At 44.8% G+C, this 19,152-nt stretch overlaps 1 protein-coding gene across 1 annotated transcript in view; it reads right to left on the bottom strand.

Moving 5' to 3' along the window:
* The window catches only part of LOC135506980 (neuronal membrane glycoprotein M6-a-like), a 76,265-nt gene extending 64,269 nt beyond the window's left edge, over nt 1–11,996 (bottom strand). The window contains exon 1 of the mRNA XM_064926425.1: nt 11,878–11,996. Within this exon, the coding sequence (XP_064782497.1) occupies nt 11,878–11,881 (4 nt within the window). The 5' untranslated portion in view covers nt 11,882–11,996. The remainder of the gene's footprint in view (nt 1–11,877) is intronic.
* Between the last annotated feature and the right edge of the window lie 7,156 nt (nt 11,997–19,152).

The following is a 19,152-nucleotide window of genomic DNA, read 5'->3' as shown; positions in this document are numbered from 1 at the left end:
GCGAGGGCAAAGGCACTGATTTATTCGCAGACAAGACAAAGCCATGTCACGTGATAGCATGAAGGATGCCAAAGGTAGTGGACATTGTCTCCTAGTCTTCACAGTCTTCACAGTAGCACAGAGGAGGCTGGTGGGAGGAGCTATAGGAGGACAGGCTCATTGTCATGGCTGGAATGGAATCAATGGAACGAAGTTAAACATATGTTTGATTTGCTTGCTACCATAAAATGCATTCCATTCCAGCCTCCCCTGCAGTAGCAGTGGCATATTAAGTATATTTATATTTACAGTATGTGTATAACAGGTACTACAAAAGGCTTATTTGTTTAAGTGAATTAACACAAACAACCCAATAAATAACTATAAATGCTAACCTAAACAAAATAATTAAAAAACATGGAATTTGCATTTTAGTAGCATCCCTCATCTACTGTATATATAAGTGTATCTCACACCCACTGTGAATTGGGTATTCCCATCGGCACTAGCCTAAAGAAAAGGAGGACGGATGGGGGAATTCTCCTCTTCTCTAATATACTGTATACTTGTGTGACCTACATACAATGGATTGTGCACCGCCTGAATCTACCTTGGATACTAATCAGCCTGGCTTGGTGTGTGCAAGATAGCCTGGTTAAACCAGACTGAATGCTGCACTCAATGAGGAGGGTGGCGCTCTCTAGTAACGGTAATGATTACCAATATCATCGACGTCTGTGTGTGTGCGTGTGTGTGTTTTTGCGTGTGTGCGTGTGTGTCTTTGCGTGTGTGCGTGTGTGTTTTTGCGTGTGTGTTTGAGTGTGTGTGTTTTTGCGTGTCTGCGCACGCGTGTGTGTGTGTGTGTGTGTGTGCACGCATGTGTATACCAGTGCTTGCAGCGTCCAGCAGATCTTTCTCAGTACAGTGGAATAGCTGAAAGTCATACCGCCAACTGGCTTCAAAACAGCATGTCGAAAGAAGAGAGGACAACTGGTGTTTCAAAAAAGCATAGGAAGAGAGATAGGAATAAGGGAATAGATAGAGAGTGGGGAAAGGGAGAGAGAGCGAGAGCGAGAGAGACAGAGAGCGAGAGAGACAGAGCGAGAGAGAGAGCGAGAGAGACAGACAGAGAGCGAGAGAGACAGAGCGAGAGAGAGAGACAGAGAGAGAGAGAGAGAGAGAGAGAGAGAGAGAGAGAGAGAGAGACAGAGAGAGAGAGAGAGAGAGAGAGAGAGAGAGAGAGAGAGAGAGAGAGAGAGAGAGAGAGAGAGAGAGAGAGAGAGAGCGCGCGAGAGAGAGCGAGAGAGAGAGAGAGAGAGAGAGAGAGAGAGAGCGTGAGCGAGAGAGTCAGCAGACAAGAGAAAAAAGTGACAGGCAGATAGCGTGGGAGGAAGATAAGAGGTAGAGAAAGACAGAAGGAGAGAAGGAGAGATAAAAGGTCATGTCAGTGAATGGCCTCGACACTCTAAAGCTCTCAGTCACAGCTCTGAGGTCACATCCACGGGACACAAAACACCAAACAACAATTCAAGACAGATTCTCTTGGTATGTGTACATGCTGGTCGGCTCGAGTTCGGTCGCCACGGTAGACGGCGACCACGACGACCGGGCGATCCACTTCCTGGTTTGAGAAGTGAATAACCTCTATCTTTCAGTGACTTCCACCTGGCACTCCATGAAAAGATGAACTATCCACGGGAATAGTGAAAGAAAAACGGGACATCTTGAAATGAATGATCGCTCTGCTGTGCTGTGTGCATATGCGTCATAAATTGTCACACCAACGCAAAGACGATTTCTAGTTAGCCAAACTCACCTCTCATATCTCATCATATTCTCAGTGGTAGATGGAGAAATTGAACTCATTCTGAACCACAAGTAGTCCACCATTGGCTTAGTAAAGATGTAACAAACTACTATCAATACCAAACTGGATTTTGCAGTAAAGTCAAAGAGGGGTAATCTATTTATCTGCCAGTCAATATAACATAATGCAATCTTCCCTCGGGTGAATTAAACTCAGTCTGCCATTAAGTGCCACTGACAATAACGATGACAACATGAGTCTGGTAACATGATTTTATCCATGTCTGATGGCATTCTCTTGGCTGCTCTAATTCATTGTCCATCGTACTTAAAGGATTCCTTATCATCCCTTATTCCGGGTCCGGGAATAATTCCATTACATCTTTTAAGACGACTGTACAGAAATAGAAAAAAAAAAATCAGGCCAGAGACAGTGGACAGACACTCCTCCTCTCCTCCCCTCCTTATCTCTTCTCTCTCTCACTCCTTCTCCTCTCCTCCTCTCCCTCGCTCCATCTCCCCCTCATTGTGCTATTTCCCCCGACCAGTCAGAGCATGCACGCATCGCGGCGCCCAAGGATTCCCTTGATGTTTAAAATAGCTCTCCGAAAACAGGATTAAAAATTCATTCACTTGTTTCCTTAATTCACAAATATTTAACCCTCCTCCCTTCACCTCCCTGTTCCCATTCTCTTTACACTGTCAAAAGACAGAGTAGCATCCTTGTCTTCAAAACGGCCCTGTTGAAAAGGACATCTATAGGGATATATACAGCATAGTGTGTGTGTGTGTGTGTGTGTGTGTGTGCGTGCGTGCGTGCGTGTGTCATGAATATTTCAATAAATAAATATATTAAATAAATAAATGAAGCGTGTTATGATAATGTAATAACCCCAACCACAAACAATATTGATATCTCCACAGACCCTATCAATCATTCAGTCTCACCTGGCCTTTTCTATTATTTTAAGCCTACAGTACGCAATCCACTTTAGACGATGTATCTACTGAAAGCTGTTTCTCTCCTGAACTTGATTCTGCTCTGATAAAACTCAGGATTGTGCCTTTAAAGCATAATTACCCATTTTTATTTTATTTTCAATCCCTTATCAGGGGAGTTGGGAGAAATGGCCATGCATCTTTTATGCAAAGTAATGTTTGCCTTGTGACGCTGAAGATAGTGGAGCGCAGTGACGTCAGGTGTGAGCCAGCAACATCTGGGTTGTTTTGAAACCAACCTGCTCAGTAACAGCTCCATCATCGCTAGGCCGCTGTAGGTCTGGTATCGCCGAGGCAACGGCACGTGACTGTTTGCTCTCAGCATCTGATGTACCAGACACATAGGCTAAGCGCTTCCTCTTCTGTTGTTAATTTCCTTAAAATCTCTATATATTGGAAATGAGCTAACCTTTTAGAAGGTAAACTCTGACCTCAAGTTGGTGGAACCCTTCAACAGCCTAAGGTGACTGTGTGCTGGTCAGTAACTGAAACACCTCGAGCAGCACTAGCAGTTTGGCCCTCCTTCAGTTCGAAAAGTTATTATGTCGGAAATGGATGGAAATGTGTCTCGGGGACATTATGACGCTTCAAACACATAATGGCCCATTTCTACAAGGAAAGAGCAGAGTGTGTGTGTGTGTGTGTGTGTGTGTGTGTGTGTGTGTGTGTGTGTGTGTGTGTGTGTGTGTGTGTGTGTGTGAAAATATGGCTACTAAGAGGAAGCCATCAAGGTGGTGGGAGAGGCACTAATGCTTTCAGGGACAGAAAGGGTGCTGATGAGTGATAGGTGAGCATATGTACCACGAGAGGGAAAGATGTATATTTATGACTCTACTGTATTGCAACCAGGGACTGGGGTTTCTGTGGAGTGAATGTCATTTTCGCTATGTGAATTAGCATGTTGAAGTAATGTGATGTATTACGTTGAGATTGTTGCCCTGCATTTTCACACCACAATAAAATATATGTTACCTGCTTCGATTGAAGCAAGCCCAATGTCTAAATCTGTGTTGTCTATGTCTGGGTTCAATACAGTACCTGAGCCTGGCACTACAACAGCTAAGCGATGAGAGGAGTGGAAGAGGAAGAAAGAGTGAAACAGAGAGGATGGAGGGATGGAGGAGCGAAACAACGAAGAATGGAGGATGGAGGGATGGAGGAGTGAAACAACGAAGATGGAGGATGGAGGGATGGAGGAGCGAAACAACGAAGAATGGAGGATGGAGGGATGGAGGAGTGAAACAACGAAGAATGGAGGGATGGAGGAGTGAAACAACGAAGATGGAGGATGGAGGGATGGAGGAGTGAAACAACAAAGATGGAGGATGGAGGGATGGAGGAGCGAAACAATGAAGATGGAGGATGGAGGGATGGAGGAGCGAAACAACGAAGATGGAGGATGGAGGGATGGAGGAGTGAAACAACGAAGATGGAGGATGGAGGGATGGAGGAGCGAAACAATGAAGATGGAGGATGGAGGGATGGAGGAGCGAAACAATGAAGATGGAGGATGGAGGGATGGAGGAGCGAAACAATGAAGATGGAGGATGGAGGGATGGAGGAGCGAAACAACGAAGATGGAGGATGGAGGGATGGAGGAGCGAAACAACGAAGATGGAGGATGGAGGGATGGAGGAGCGAAACAACAAAGATGGAGGATGGAGGGATGGAGGAGTGAAACAACGAAGGTGGAGGATGGAGGGATGGAGGAGTGAAACAACAAAGAATGGAGGGATGGAGGAGTGAAACAACGAAGATGGAGGATGGAGGGATGGAGGAGTGAAACAACGAAGATGGAGGATGGAGGGATGGAGGAGTGAAACAACAAAGAATGGAGGGATGGAGGAGTGAAACAACGAAGGTGGAGGATGGAGGGATGGAGGAGTGAAACAACAAAGAATGGAGGGATGGAGGAGTGAAACAATGAAGATGGAGGATGGAGGGATGGAGGAGCGAAACAATGAAGATGGAGGATGGGATGGAGGAGCGAAACAATGAAGATGGAGGATGGAGGGATGGAGGAGCGAAACAACGAAGATGGAGGATGGAGGGATGGAGGAGTGAAACAACGAAGATGGAGGATGGAGGGATGGAGGAGTGAAACAACGAAGATGGAGGATGGAGGGATGGAGGAGTGAAACAACGAAGATGGAGGATGGAGGGATGGAGGAGCGAAACAACGAAGATGGAGGATGGAGGAGTAAAGCAACGAAGATGGAGGATGGAGGGATAGAGGAGTGAAACAACGAAGATGGAGGATGGAGGGATGGAGGAGCGAAACAACAAAGATGGAGGATGGAGAGATGGAGGAGCAAAACAACAAAGATGGAGGATGGAGGGATGGAGGAGCGAAACAATGAAGATGGAGGATGGAGGGAGGGAGGGAGGAGCGAAACAACGAAGATGGAGGATGGAGGGATGGAGGAGCAAACAACGAAGATGGAGGATGGAGGGATGGAGGAGCGAAACAATGAAGATGGAGGATGGAGGGATGGAGGAGTGAAACAACGAAGATGGAGGATGGAGGGATGGAGGAGTGAAACAACAAAGATGGAGGATGGAGGGATGGAGGAGTGAAACAATGAAGATGGAGGATGGAGGGGTGGCAGCGGAAGATTGACGGGAGGGACAGGAGCTCATATCACAGTCTGATGTCATGGCTATGACCCAGACCCAAATTGCTACACTATTCCCTATATAGTGCCCTATGGGTCCTGGTCAAAAGATGTGCACTATAAATGGAATAGGGTGCCATTTGGGACTGGGACATACATACAGGCAACGCTCCAGAAAGCTTCTCATGTGTGATGCACTGCCTCTTGCCTCCACATTTAATACACATACATGGTAGTTACTTTGGCATTTCTAATCTCAGGGACATTCAATAATATTATATTAAATGACGTTTGGGCTGTGTTGGGAGATTTTGTGTATCCGAGAAGGATGGTGTTTTGTGTAGTATGTGTATTAGAGTGCTATGGCTGCAGGCTGTGGTTGACTTGACGCTGCAGGCTGTGGTTGACTTGACTTGACTTGTCCCACCCATGACCTGGATAACAGTTATACTGCGAAATTATAGGAGGAGAAGAGGACAGAGAGTGGGGAAGGGGCAGAGCTATATCATTGAGGGAATCCTCTCCTCTCTACTCCTATCTTCTCCTATCCTCCTCTCCTCACATATAGCCACCATGCCTCAGTGACATTGGGAATGCTCTTTCTGTGCCTTTAGTGGAAGCTCTGATGTGAATTATGACCACTGTGTTAGAATATGGTCATGTACTGTGTGTGTGTGTGTGTGTGTGTGTGTGTGTGTGTGTGTGTGTGTGTGTGTGTGTGTGTGTGTGTGTGTGTGTGTGTGTGTGTGTGTGTGTGTGTGTGTGTGTGTGTGTGTGTGTGTGTGCATATGAGAGAGAGAAATCAAAAGAGTAGGCCTGATTAAGAGTATCCTCATGTGGATGTCATGTGTACACACACACACACACACACACACACACACACACACTGATTAGCCAAGTCATTATATGGTGGTGAACAGGAGGAGGAAGAAAAGGACTAAAGGAATTAGCTGATCACAGACTCTTGGCTTGGTATTACTCAGTAACCACGGCAACACACTCTGGTAGAAATGCATTGTCTGCCGGTGAAGAAGAATATGCACAAAACACCTGTTAGAATCTACCTGATTTCTATACATATTCCTGAAACACCCAAACAGGCACATCTCCATGTTAGGTCTATGGTAACCTGCCGAGGAACACACTGAGCATGCCCTGCATGTGTCTAAGTACCAGGCTCATAACAAGGCAGTCAGAGAGAGTCCAAGGCTACGCTACAATAGACTGCAGGAATCAATACAGGCCTGTTGAGAGCAACTCCATTGAGAGGTGAATGGAAGGAAGGAATAGAAAACAGAGTGAACGAGAGAAGGATCAACAGAAGAAGAATACATGTCCTGCCCAATTCTTATTTGGTCAAATCACATAAACCTGTAAAAGAAGGATTAGCATCATTTGTGTGTTTTACTGTCTATGTCTTCGCTCAGAATGAGACTCACAGTTAATCAGACAACAAAACACTACCTTCTCAGAACTGTTTGACTTTTTACACATAGTACTTAATGTATTGTGATATATGGAGAAGAAATTCTAACTCATAACAACAGTTACCATCCCCTTTTCCAGCACAACCCGTATGAGGACTTCATGTCTTATTTAGATTCGTCCTAAAATGTTATGTAAACATGCTATGATTACCCAGAATGCTCCCTGTTGAAGCTCTGTGGGGGGTCTGAAGGTTGTGGTTCTCCTCTACCTGTATCCACCACTGTACACGCACGCACACACACACACACACACACACACACACACACACACACACACACACACACACACACAATGTGTCTCCTTCCTTCAAGTAATATTGAAGGGATGAGAACGGACGAGGCTGTCTAAACCTTGGATCACGGTACCTCTTTCATTACAGTAGACTAACAGATCTAAAGAGCAACTCAATCCCATCATAATATGTGTGTGTGTGTGTGTGTGTGTGTGTGTGTGTGTGTGTGTGTGTGTGTGTGTGTGTGTGTGTGTGTGTGTGTGTGTGTGTGTGTGTGTGTGTGTGTGTGTGTAACTTTGCACAATATACAAAAAATGTGGTCTGAGGCTGTTGAAATGTACAATACAGAGACCATAAAGTTTTCCCCATCGCCCGCCTGAACTTTAACGCAGTCTACCTCCCTCCTCTCCCCCTGTCTGTCTGACCTGGTCTACATCTAATGCCAGCCATTCCCAGCTCAGCACACATTCTCCTGCAGAGAAGGTTTCTTCTTCTTCTTTAAGTACCCAATTTGTGGTGAATGCGGGAGGTCAAAGGGCGATTGTGTCATAAGGGAACTGAATTCCATTCCAGAGGGGATTGAGTTTGGAAACTGAGAGTTCTGAGAGCCTTGGCAACAGTGAAGTACACTTGCTAGAGCCACAACGCTTTTGGTGGCAGGACATAGCTTCTGTACTAAACACACTTAGCTGGTCTGCTACACTCAAGGGCACTCAACAAGTGTACACTCGGGTGTTCACTACAGTACACTGATGCACTACAGATATGAACAACACAATGTGTTCCTCTTTTACAGTAACACCTGAGGGAATAGACAGGAACAGAGAGCAGCCTAGCTCACCATGTAATAGCACCAAGACAGTGGAGCCAACAACGATAAAGGACCATGTGACTCAAAGACAGAGAACGAGAGGGTCTGGATTTTAGATCAAACACCTTTGGGCCCTGGTCAGTTGGAGGAGAGCCTACATTCTGCTAAGGCCTCACCAGGAACAACGGTTGATCACGCACGGACTATTTGGTAACGTTTTGTGCAGGTACTTGTTTGACATATTACTGCATTGTTAGGAGCTCGTAACTTAAGCATTTCTCTGCACCCTCTATAACATCTGCCAAACTGTGTACGCAACCAATACACGTTGATTTGATTTGGCCTATGGGGAATCAACAGCAGAAAGGTCTTTACGATAGAGAAGGAGAGAAACGACAGACAATTGGTCAGAATATGAAGCTATGATGGAAAGGGTCATCTAAGGAGAGTAGAAATCAGCCAGTCAGACCTTGCTAGGGGGGTAAACACTACTAGATAGTCCCTGTGACTTAGAGATGAGACTTCTCACTGGTTCAGTGTCTCGGAGCATCTGGAGAAGTGAGTTAGTGGTGGTGGAAGGGAGTTTTGTATGTCAGGCTCTCTCTCTGGCCAAATCTGATCTAGGAACAGTTCACAACCCGTAACTCTATCCAAATCGAAAGCAGAGACAAAGAACAGGAGAGCAGGAGTAGGTGGGTGGCTCAATGACTCCCTAACCCGCACATCAAAACTTGGCCAGCACCGCCTGCTGCCGTGGGTAGATTGTCTGTTATTGAGATTTGAGCTTTTGTCATTCCATACAGGAAAGTAAAATGACCTCTCTTCAAACACACAAACACACACAGAGAACTTCGATTAAGGAGATAGAAGTTTGGAACAATGGGGGATTCTAGCCTGGGGTCTCTGCCAATGATTGCAATTCCATACAGCCTAATGCTGACAGTGCTGTTGTATCATAATTAATCATTCTCCTCTACAGTAGTGTGTGCATGCCACACACACACACACACACACACACACACACACACACACGCTGGGTAATCTGTCCTCGCTGAGGGTGTAAGGGAGCGGATAAACTTCTCAGGTTCAGGTAGAATAGAAAAATCACAACTCTGCAACTGTATTCTAATTAGTGCCCAAATCTTTGTCACTGCATACTCTTCACACAATAACGTCTGTACACCATCTGACTAATGTTCACCAATGTAGAGGCTGAACAGCTGCGTCATGGGCGTTTTAGCATATTGGCATATTTAGCAAATTGGCATATTGGTAACTTATTGGCCAGATGGAATGAGATAGGCAGACATGTTATTGGCATGGCGGGATGGGGTCTGTTTGTGGGCCTCATACTCTCATGCCATCTGATGACACTTGATCTAAGGCTGCAAAAGTGGCAAGAGTTCCCGCCTAGAGACCCCAGGAGTGTGCACGTGAGTGCAGCCGTGCATATGTCTGTGTCTCTGTCAGTGTCTGTGTGTCTCCGTGTCTGTGTCCAACCCGTGGGGTCAGGCCCAGACCCAGCAAAGCCTGGGATGCAACAGATGAAATCTCATAGAGAAAAGACAGACAGACAGACAGACAGACAGACAGACAGACAGACAGACAGACAGACAGACAGACAGACAGACAGACAGACAGACAGACAGAGCTATTCACATTAGCAAACTCTCCCGGTTCTCAGCTGGAGCAGGGAGTCAAAGGACATGAAGTGAAATTGTTCCACAAACACTGCAACGCTTGTGAAGATTATCAAAAGGCCCCACAGAAAGAGGAGAATGCTTGGAGGGGGCACAGAACAACTGCATAATACCATCATTTAGCACTCATGTGATTTGCTGGATGCATAATGGAGGGATGATGCAAAAAAGAATGATTGAAAGAATGAATGGCCGTTACACAGTAACAATGTCTGTCTGTCTGTCTGTCTGTCTGTCTGTCTGTCTGTCTGTCTGTCTGTCTGTCTGTCTGTCTGTCTGTATGTCTTTCTTTTCACTATGAGATTTCATCAGACGTAATACACCATGGGGAAATTGCTGCTCGGGTTATAAACACTCCAAACAATGAAATGGCAGTCGTTCTCAGGGTGCATATCTCTGCCAATATACTCCACTAAAATTGCTCTGTATCAAATATCCATGAAAAAAGATATCCGTATAAAAGACCAACCATAGACAACAACAGATTACATAATCCAGATTGTTTCTTTCCTTCATTCTCTAGATTGATGAGCACCTTTGACCAAGGCCTACAAAGACAAACCAATAACAAACCAATTAGAAACTACTTCGAACCTGTGACAAACACTCTCCTCAAGGGGCCAGGTGAGGCTCAAGGCCACTTCCCCTCATTCAAGATGAGTTTTTCCTGGCAGCTGTGCTGTTCTTTCCTTTCCTCACATCTGTTTGTGTTCCACCAGTAGCATATTGACATGGCAGCGAGACACAGAGAGAGAGAGAGAGAGAGAGAAACAGAGACAGAGAGAGAGAGAGAGAGAGAGAGAGAGAGAGAGAGAGAGAGAGAGGGAGAAAGGGAGACAGAGAGAGAGACAGTGAGGCAGAGAGAGAGAGTGAGACAGAGAGAGAGAGAGGGAGACAGAGATAGAGAGACAGAAAGAGAGAGACAGAAAGAGGCAGCGAGAGAGAGAGAGTGAGTCAGAGACAGAGGGGGGGGGGGTACCAAGGAAAATAGCAGCCGGCCCTGTCCTTCAGGGGGGAATTTAAACATTGGGTTGACATCATTGGAACAATAGAGAATCTGACACACAAATGTACTTTGAAGTCTATTCTTTATGATTACCTTTCATTTGCGTTACCTTTTCACGTTCAATTGAAAAAGAGGCTAAGCTCTTGATATACTGTACATTGCTTTGTTTTCAATTGGACTTTGCATCTTTAGACATCCACACAACATTGGTATAAACCAGTATAAAATGTATCCAGGCATTATGAGCAGTCGTAAAAGCAGTGTTTCAGTAAAATGGCAGCCTTGCCACTTGTTTTGCTCTACAGCTGAGGGATGTGGCTGGAAAAATAATGAATATACCATTAAACCAATTCCCAGATCCCAGATTGTAGCTGTAAATCTAGTGCCTGGTGAGTTGTAATTGCATTAAACATCTCACCGTAGCTTCTATCACTTCCTCATATCTAGCAAACAGACAAGCAGCATGATGTGATTATGAGCTTCATACTGGACTACTTAACAGCATATTAGCAGCATGGTAAATAAAAGGGCATGGTAATAAAACAACATGTTTTGAGGAAATTGTGTGTGTATGGGGGACAGTGTGTGTGTGTGTGTGTGTGTGTGTGTGTGTGTGTGTGTGTGTGTGTGTGTGTGTGTGTGTGTGTGTGTGTGTGTGTGTGTGTGTGTGTGTGTGTGTGTGTGTTTTTGCATGTGTTCAATACCATTTCATTACTCGGCCTGGCAACGCAACTCAATTGAAAGCACTTTAGTTATATCCCTTCCATGCACAGTGTACACATTCCTTTCCCAGGAAGGCTATTGAGTTCAAGCCATTCATTCTTATTCAAGGCTACTCAATAGATACTGTTACAGAAGGCTCCCACAAGACAAAGAAACTGTTGCTTGTATCAAATCAAATTCTAATTCTGATTGATAAAGGCTGGACACGGGCTACCCATCCCTCGCAGGAATTTAGTTCTAAACATGTTGACGTTTATTTAATAGATCATTTAAACACCTTTATTCCACATGCGGGAACATTGCATTCCTCTTTCTAAAATGTAGGCACTAGCAATATGATTTAAACAGTTTCCGAATCAGCAATTCAAACGCTCTGTTGTAACATTGTTCATCCAGTGTCAGAAAGTGTCAATCACCGCAGCACCCAAACCCACGTTCCGTTATCCTTGTTCGGAAGTAGCATCAACAAGTCGCCAGTAAATCATAAACAATAAGAAGACAAATTGTATTTCACTTACCCATCTCAATCTAGTTCTCTTCACTATGGTGGTGAATAAAGTTGTCCGGTTGTAGACCTCAGTAGCAACTCTCGAGATACAGCAGCCCAGTCCAATGTGGGTCGCAATGCACAGACGTAACAGTAATCAATCGAGCGGGTGAACTGGCAAGCGCAGAGTTCTAGAGGGGAAAATCCGGAGGAATCAATGGTGTTTTGTCCGACCGAATTAATGAGTAAAGAAAACGGACAAAAGTACAGTATTGTGTGGTCTGTCCGAAGCTAAATCCCTGGTTCATTTTAACAAAGAAAAAGCACACAGAGCATGGGTTGTCTGCATGTATGGCTACGTTAAGTTCAAGTCATCAATTCAAACTGTGATGATTGAATATGCCTACATTTCAAAACGTCGATAAAACCCTATATTTTTACATTAGACACCACAAACTTGTGAATTTAGATGGTGAATAAAATCAATAAAACACTTGGGGTATCCTAGCTTGGGTTGTAGCCTATTGCGTTATAAACAGGTAGGAGGTAGGCCTTGGCTTGCTTAAACATCAGATGTTACCGTGGTTACTCCATGACATCAGTGTGAAAAAGGTTACTTGTAATATTCTCTACGGAGAGCCGCTGTAATAGTCTCTGCAAGGGAGAGAGAGAATGTTAAATAAAATATATTTGAGGTTACTTTACACGTACATGATATTGGTCCTTTTGACGGTTGAATGTGTTGTTTGTTTGACTTTTTCCAGCGCTGGTAGGTTCCATCGTTTGCACATTAAATCTCTTGACTCATTGCAGGCGATGTCGTCAATCAAAGGATGTTTCCTCGCAATCAGCTGGACGTGTTCGCCATTTGGTCTGTGGTTTGATTAGGCTCGGACATATTGTGCAAGTGTTTGTTTGCAAATTGTATCAGTATTGAAAATAAAAACCGGAAGTACAAACCGATATACAGACCAACTACTGAAAGTTGGAGTAATTACACTACTCTATTTTGTCTCTATTTTCGAGCAGCAGGTGAAACCTCACATACAACCAGTAGAGTACGTTTAAATGCAACATTCTGGCTTGTAAGGAACATTTACACAATTTAGGCACACAACCCTGATGTCTCAGGCTGTATACCAAATGTTTGTGTATTACAGCCTGGTTAATTAGACTAGGCCTAGGCTAGTCCCGAATATGGTGATTCTTTCCATTGACTGTGGTGAAGCTTTCCATTAACGGTATGCACATTTAGGCTACATAGAATAGAAAACGAAAACTCTCTCATCTGTCATGAATGTTGAATAAACATAGTCTGCTGATTATCCGTGTGGTTGGTTCTTAGTAAGGTCGAAATTTGAGACAAAATTTTTAATGTATTTTTAAAAATGTGTTTAACCTTTATTTAACTAGGCAAGTCAGTTAAGAACAAATTCTTATTTACAATGACGGCCTATACGACCAAATCCGGATGACACTGGGCCAATTGTGCGCCGCCCTGTGGGACTCCTAATCACGGCCGATTGTGATACAGCCTGGATTCAAACCAGAGTGTCTGTAGTGATGCTTCTAGCACTGAGATGCAGTGCCATAGACCGCTGCACCACTTGGGAGTAGTATTAAACTGACTTCAAAACATTTTGTTTTGTATTTTGTATTTATTATGGATCCCCATTAGCTGCTCCCAAAGCAGCATATATTCCTGGGGTCCGGCAGAATTAAGGCAGTTTATACAATTTTAAAAACATTACAAAACATTCACAGATTTCATGACACACTGTGTACCCTCAGGCCCCTACTCCACCACTACCACATATCTAAAGTACTAAATCCATGTGTATGTATAGTGAGTATCTTATCGTATGTGTGTGAGTGTGTGTGTGTATGTACGTGTCTGTGCCAATGTTTGTTTTGCTTCACAGGTGTTTTTTTAAATCTGTTTTTTTAAATCAAATTTTACTGCTTGCGTCAGTTAAACATGGGTCTTTGTGCGGGGCAATCAATACTTGTTTGCTCATCATCTAAGACACGTGCCCAAGACGAAAGTTCATGCACCCAATGCATGCATACTAACTGAAGTCTTGCTGGTGTTTACATGGTTTTGCGCATGTGCCAGGTGATTTCAACGATGCTACCAGCGATCTAAAAGATGAAGTAAATCATATTTTCCTGGCGATATTTTGTCAACCATTTACTTTTTTGTTTTTTTGTGCTGATCTTAACTTTTTTTCTACATAATGTTTTCGCAATCGTTTCTTGTGACCGAAAATAGCTTTTTATTTATTTATACCCCTTTTTCTCCCCAATTTCATCTATCCAATTGTAGCTACTATCTTGTCTCATCACTGCAACTCCCGTACGGGCTCGGGGGAGCTCGGGCTCGGGGGAGACGAAGGTTGACTCCCTTAACACAGGGCTCCAACCCGGGCTCGCACCAATGGGGAGACGTGCAATGGTTGAAAGTCATGCGTCCTCCGATACACAACCCTAAAACCAAGATCCGTACTGCTTCTTAACACAGCGCGCATCCAACCCGGAAGCCAGCCGCACCAATGTGTCGGAGGAAACACCGTGCACATGGCAACCTTCGTTCAGCCGCACCTACGCCCGGCCCGCAAACAGGAATCGCTGGTAGCGCGATGAGACAAGGATATCCCTACCGACCAAGCCCTCCCTAACCCGGACGACGCTAGGCCAATTGTGCGTCACCCCACGGACCTCCCGGTCGTGGCCGGTTATGACAGAGCCTCAAAGGTTTGAACACACAGGGTCTCGGGTGGCACAGCTGGCGCTGCAGTACAGCGCCCTTCACCACTGCGCCACCCGCCCTAAAATAGCTTCTTGAGATCATAAAAGCGATCACTGGCCTCGATTCGGATGAAGATTTGTGCTTCAAAGAATCTGAGGAGCTGGACACACTGCTCACCCCGGGCCGGGCCCTAATCCCAGAGACTCTGAAAAGGAAAAGAAAAAGGCGGCGTGAGAGAAGCTGACGTATGGGCACGTAGACAAACTATGTCGGCGAATTCATAAACCGCACCTACCCTCCGTTCTATTGGCAAACATACAATCACTGGAGAACAAAGTAGACAAGCTCCGTTTGAGACCAACCTATCAAAGGGAAGTGAATAATTGTAATATCCTATGTTTCTTGGAGTTGTGGCTGAGCAAGGACTTGGATAATATACAGTGCCAATCAAAGGTTTGAACACACATATTCATTCAAGGGTTTTCTTTATTTTGTACATTGTAGAATAATAGTGAAGACATCAGAACTATGAAATAACACATAGGGAATCTTGTAGTAACCAAAAAAGTGTTGAACAAATTCTTCAAAGTAGCCACTCTTTACCTTGGTAGCAGCTTTGCAAACTCTTGGCATTCTCACAACCAGCTTCATGAGGTAGTCACCTAGAATGCATTTTAATTAACAGGTGTGCCTTGCTAAAAGTTAATTTGTGGAAATTCTTCAAAATCTGTTTTGCTTTGACAAGTTAAGGTTGGTATACAGAATATAACCCTATTGGTAGAAGACCAAGTCGATATTACGGCAAGAACAGCTCAAATAGGCAAAGAGAAACAACAGTCCATCATTACTTTAAGACATGAAGGTCAATCAACCTGGAAAATGTAAATAACTTTGAACCTTTTTTAAAGTGCAGTCGCAAAAACCAGAAAGTGCTATGGTGAAACTGGCTCTCATGAGGACGGCAACATTGAAAAGGAAGACCCAGAGTTACTTGTGCTGCGGAGGATACGTTATTTAGAGTTACCAGCCTCAGAAATTGCAGCCCAAATAAATGTTTCACAAAGTTCAAGTAACAGACATTACTAAAGGACACTAATAATAATTAGAGACTTGCTTGGGCCAAGAAACATGAGCAATGGACATTAGACCGTTGGAAATCTGTCTTTTGTTCTGATGAGTCCAAATTTGAGATTTTTGGTTCCAACCGCTGTGTTTTTGTGAAACACGGAGTAGGTAAACAGACGATCTCTGCATGTGTGGTTCCCACCGTAAAGCATGCAGGAGGAGGTGTGATTGTGTGAGGGTGCTTTGCTGGTGACACTGACTTTGATTTATTTAGAATTTAAAGCACACTTAACCAGCATGGCTACCACAGCATTCTGCAGCGATACACCATCCCATCTGGTTTGCGCTTAGTGGGATTATCACTTGTTTTTCAACAGGACAAATACCCAATACACCTCCAGGCTGTGTAAGGGCTATTTGACCAAGAAGGAGAGTGATGGAGTGCTGCATCAGATGACCTGGCCACCACAATCACCCGACCTCAACCCAATTGAGATGGTTTGGGATGAGTTGGAGCACAGAGTGAAGGAAAAGCAGCCAACAAGTGCTCAGCATATGTGGGAACTCCTTCAAGACTGTTGGAAAAGCATTCCAGGTGAAGCTGATTGAGAGAATGCCAAGAGTGTGCAGGAAGTACCAGTGATTCACACAGTATGGAAGTGGCCAGATGAAGCGGATGCTAAACTACATGACTGTTTCACGAGCACAGATTGGAATATATTCTGAGATTAGGATGGCATTGAGGAGTTTACCACATCAGTCGCCGACTTCATTAATAAGTGCATCGGTGACATTGTCCCCACAGCGACCATACTTACATATCCCAACCAGAAGCCATGAATTACAGGCAACATCCGGACTGAGCTAAAGGCTAGAGGTGCCGCTTACACGGAGCAGGATGACACAACGGTGGTAGGCTTGATCACCGACGATGATGAGCCAGCCTATAGGGAGGAGGTCAGAGACCTGGCAGTGTGGTGCCAGGACAATAACCTCTTCCTCAACATCAGCCAGACAAAGGAGCTGATCATGGACTGCAGGAAACGGAGGGCTGAGCACTTTCCCAGTGACATCGACAGGACTGTAGTAGAACAGGTGGAGAGCTTCAAGTTCTTCGGTGCCCACATCACTAAGGCGTTATCATGGTCCCCACATACCAACACAGTCGTGAATAGGGCATGACAATGACTCTTCCCATGCAGGAGGCTGAAAAAGATTTGGCATGGGCCCTCAGATCCTCAAAATGTTCTACAGTTGCACCATTGATAGCATTTTGGCTGTACCAGGCAGAGGAAGTCCCTAAAAATTGTCAAAGACTCCAGCCACCCAAATCGTGTACTCTCTCCTAATGCACGGCAAGCGGTACCGATGGGGTTCGGTATGTGTAAAAAATATATATTGCCTGAGCTTTCTTATATCTCCTAGATAAAGGACAAACACTTCGAAAGCTTGTTTCTACAGATTTTTTTGTCTTTGTTTGCAATTTACGAATGTGCTATTCATTGTGTTTCTCTGGGCTATAGTAGTAAAGGCCAAATTCAATATTTTATCAAATTATTGTTTTATATATACACTGCTCCAAAAAATACAGGCAACACTAAAATAACACATTCTAGATCTGACTGAATGAAATATTCTTATTAAATAATTTTTTCTTTACATAGTTGAATGTGCTGACAACAAAAACACACAAAAATGATCAATGGAAATCAAATTTATCAACCCATGGAGTTCTGGATTTGGAGTCACACTCAAAATTAAAGTGGAAAACCACACTACAGGCTGATCCTACTTTGATGTAATGTCCTTAAAACAAGTCAAAATGAGGCTCAGTAGTGTGTGTGGCCTCCACGTGCCTGTACGACCTCCCTACAATGCCTGGGCATGCTCCTGGTGAGGTGGCGGATGGTCTCCTGAGGGATCTCCTCCTAGACCTGGACTAAAGCATCCGCCAACTCCTGGACAGTCTGTGGTGCAACGTGGCGTTGGTAGATGGAGCAAGACATGATGTCCCAGATGTACTCAATTGGATTCAGGTCTGGGGACGGGTGGGCCAGTCCATAGAATCAATGCCTTCCTCTTGCAGGAACTGCTGACACACTCCAGCCAGGATAGGGCAGCAGGGTAGCCTAGTGGTTAGAGCGTTGGACTAGTAACCGGAAGGTTGCAAGTTCAAGTTCAAGTCCCCGAGCTGACAAGGTACAAATCTGTCGTTCTGCCCCTGAACAGGCAGTTAACCCACTGTTCCTAGGCCATCATTGAAAATAAGAATTGTTCTTAACTGACTTGCCTAGTTAAATAAAGGTCAAATAAATAAAAATAAACATGAGGTCTAGCATGGTCTTGCATTAGGAGGAACCCAGGGCCAACCACACCAGCATATGGTCTCACAAGGGGTCTGAGGATCTCATCTCGGTACCTAATGGCAGTCAGGCTACCTCTGGTGAGCACATGGAGGGCTGTGCGGCCCCCCAAAGAAATGCCACCCCACACCAGGACTGACCCACCGCCAAACCGGTCATGCTGGAGGATGTTGCAGGCAGCAGAACGTTCTCCACGGCGTCTCCAGACACTGTCACGTCTGTCACATGTGCTCAGTGTGAACCTGCTTTCATCTGTGAAGAGCACAGGGCGCCAGTGGCGAATTTGCCAATCTTGGTGTTCTCTGGCAAATGCAAAACGACCTGCACGGTGTTGGGATGTAAGCACAACCCCCACCTGTGGACGTTGGGCCCTCATACCACCCTCATGGAGTCTGTTTCTGACCGTTTGAGCAGACACATGCACATTTGTGGCCTGCTGGAGGTCATTTTGCAGGGCTCTGGCAGTGCTCCTCCTGCTCCTCCTTGCACAAAGGCGGAGATAGCGGTTCTGCTGCTGGGTTGTTGCCCTCCTACGGCCTCCTCCACGACTCCTGATGTACTGGCCTGTCTCCTGGTAGTGCCTCCATGCTCTAGACACTACGCTGTCAGACACAGCAAACCTTCTTGCCACAGCTCGCATTGATGTTCCATCCTGGATGAGCTGCACTACCTGAGCCACTTGTGTGGGTTGTAGACTCAATCTCATGCTACCACTAGAGTGAAAGCACCGCCGGCATTCAAAACATCAGCCAGGAAGCATAGGAACTGAGAAGTGGTCTGTGGTCACCACCTGCAGAACCACTCCTTTATTGGGGGTGTCTTGCTAATTGCTTATAATTTCCACCTGTTGTCTATGCCATTTGCACAACAGCATGTGAAATTTATTGTCAATCAGTGTTGCTTCCTAAGTGGACAGTTTGATTTGACAGAAGTGTGATTGACTTGGAGTTACATTGTGTTGTTTTAGTGTTCCCTTTATTTTTTTGAGCAGTGTATATTTTTAATACCTAAAGGGGTCATAACATTCTAAATCAAATAGCTAAATTACCCATAGTATGACACCCCACCCCCTGACCCTTTTACTCATCACATATGCTGCTGCTACTGTTTAACATCTGTCACTTTATTC

Source organism: Oncorhynchus masou, chromosome 20 (genome assembly GCF_036934945.1).
Source record: "Oncorhynchus masou masou isolate Uvic2021 chromosome 20, UVic_Omas_1.1, whole genome shotgun sequence".
Lineage (NCBI taxonomy): Eukaryota > Metazoa > Chordata > Actinopteri > Salmoniformes > Salmonidae > Oncorhynchus > Oncorhynchus masou.
This window is presented reverse-complemented; position numbering and strand designations above follow the sequence as displayed.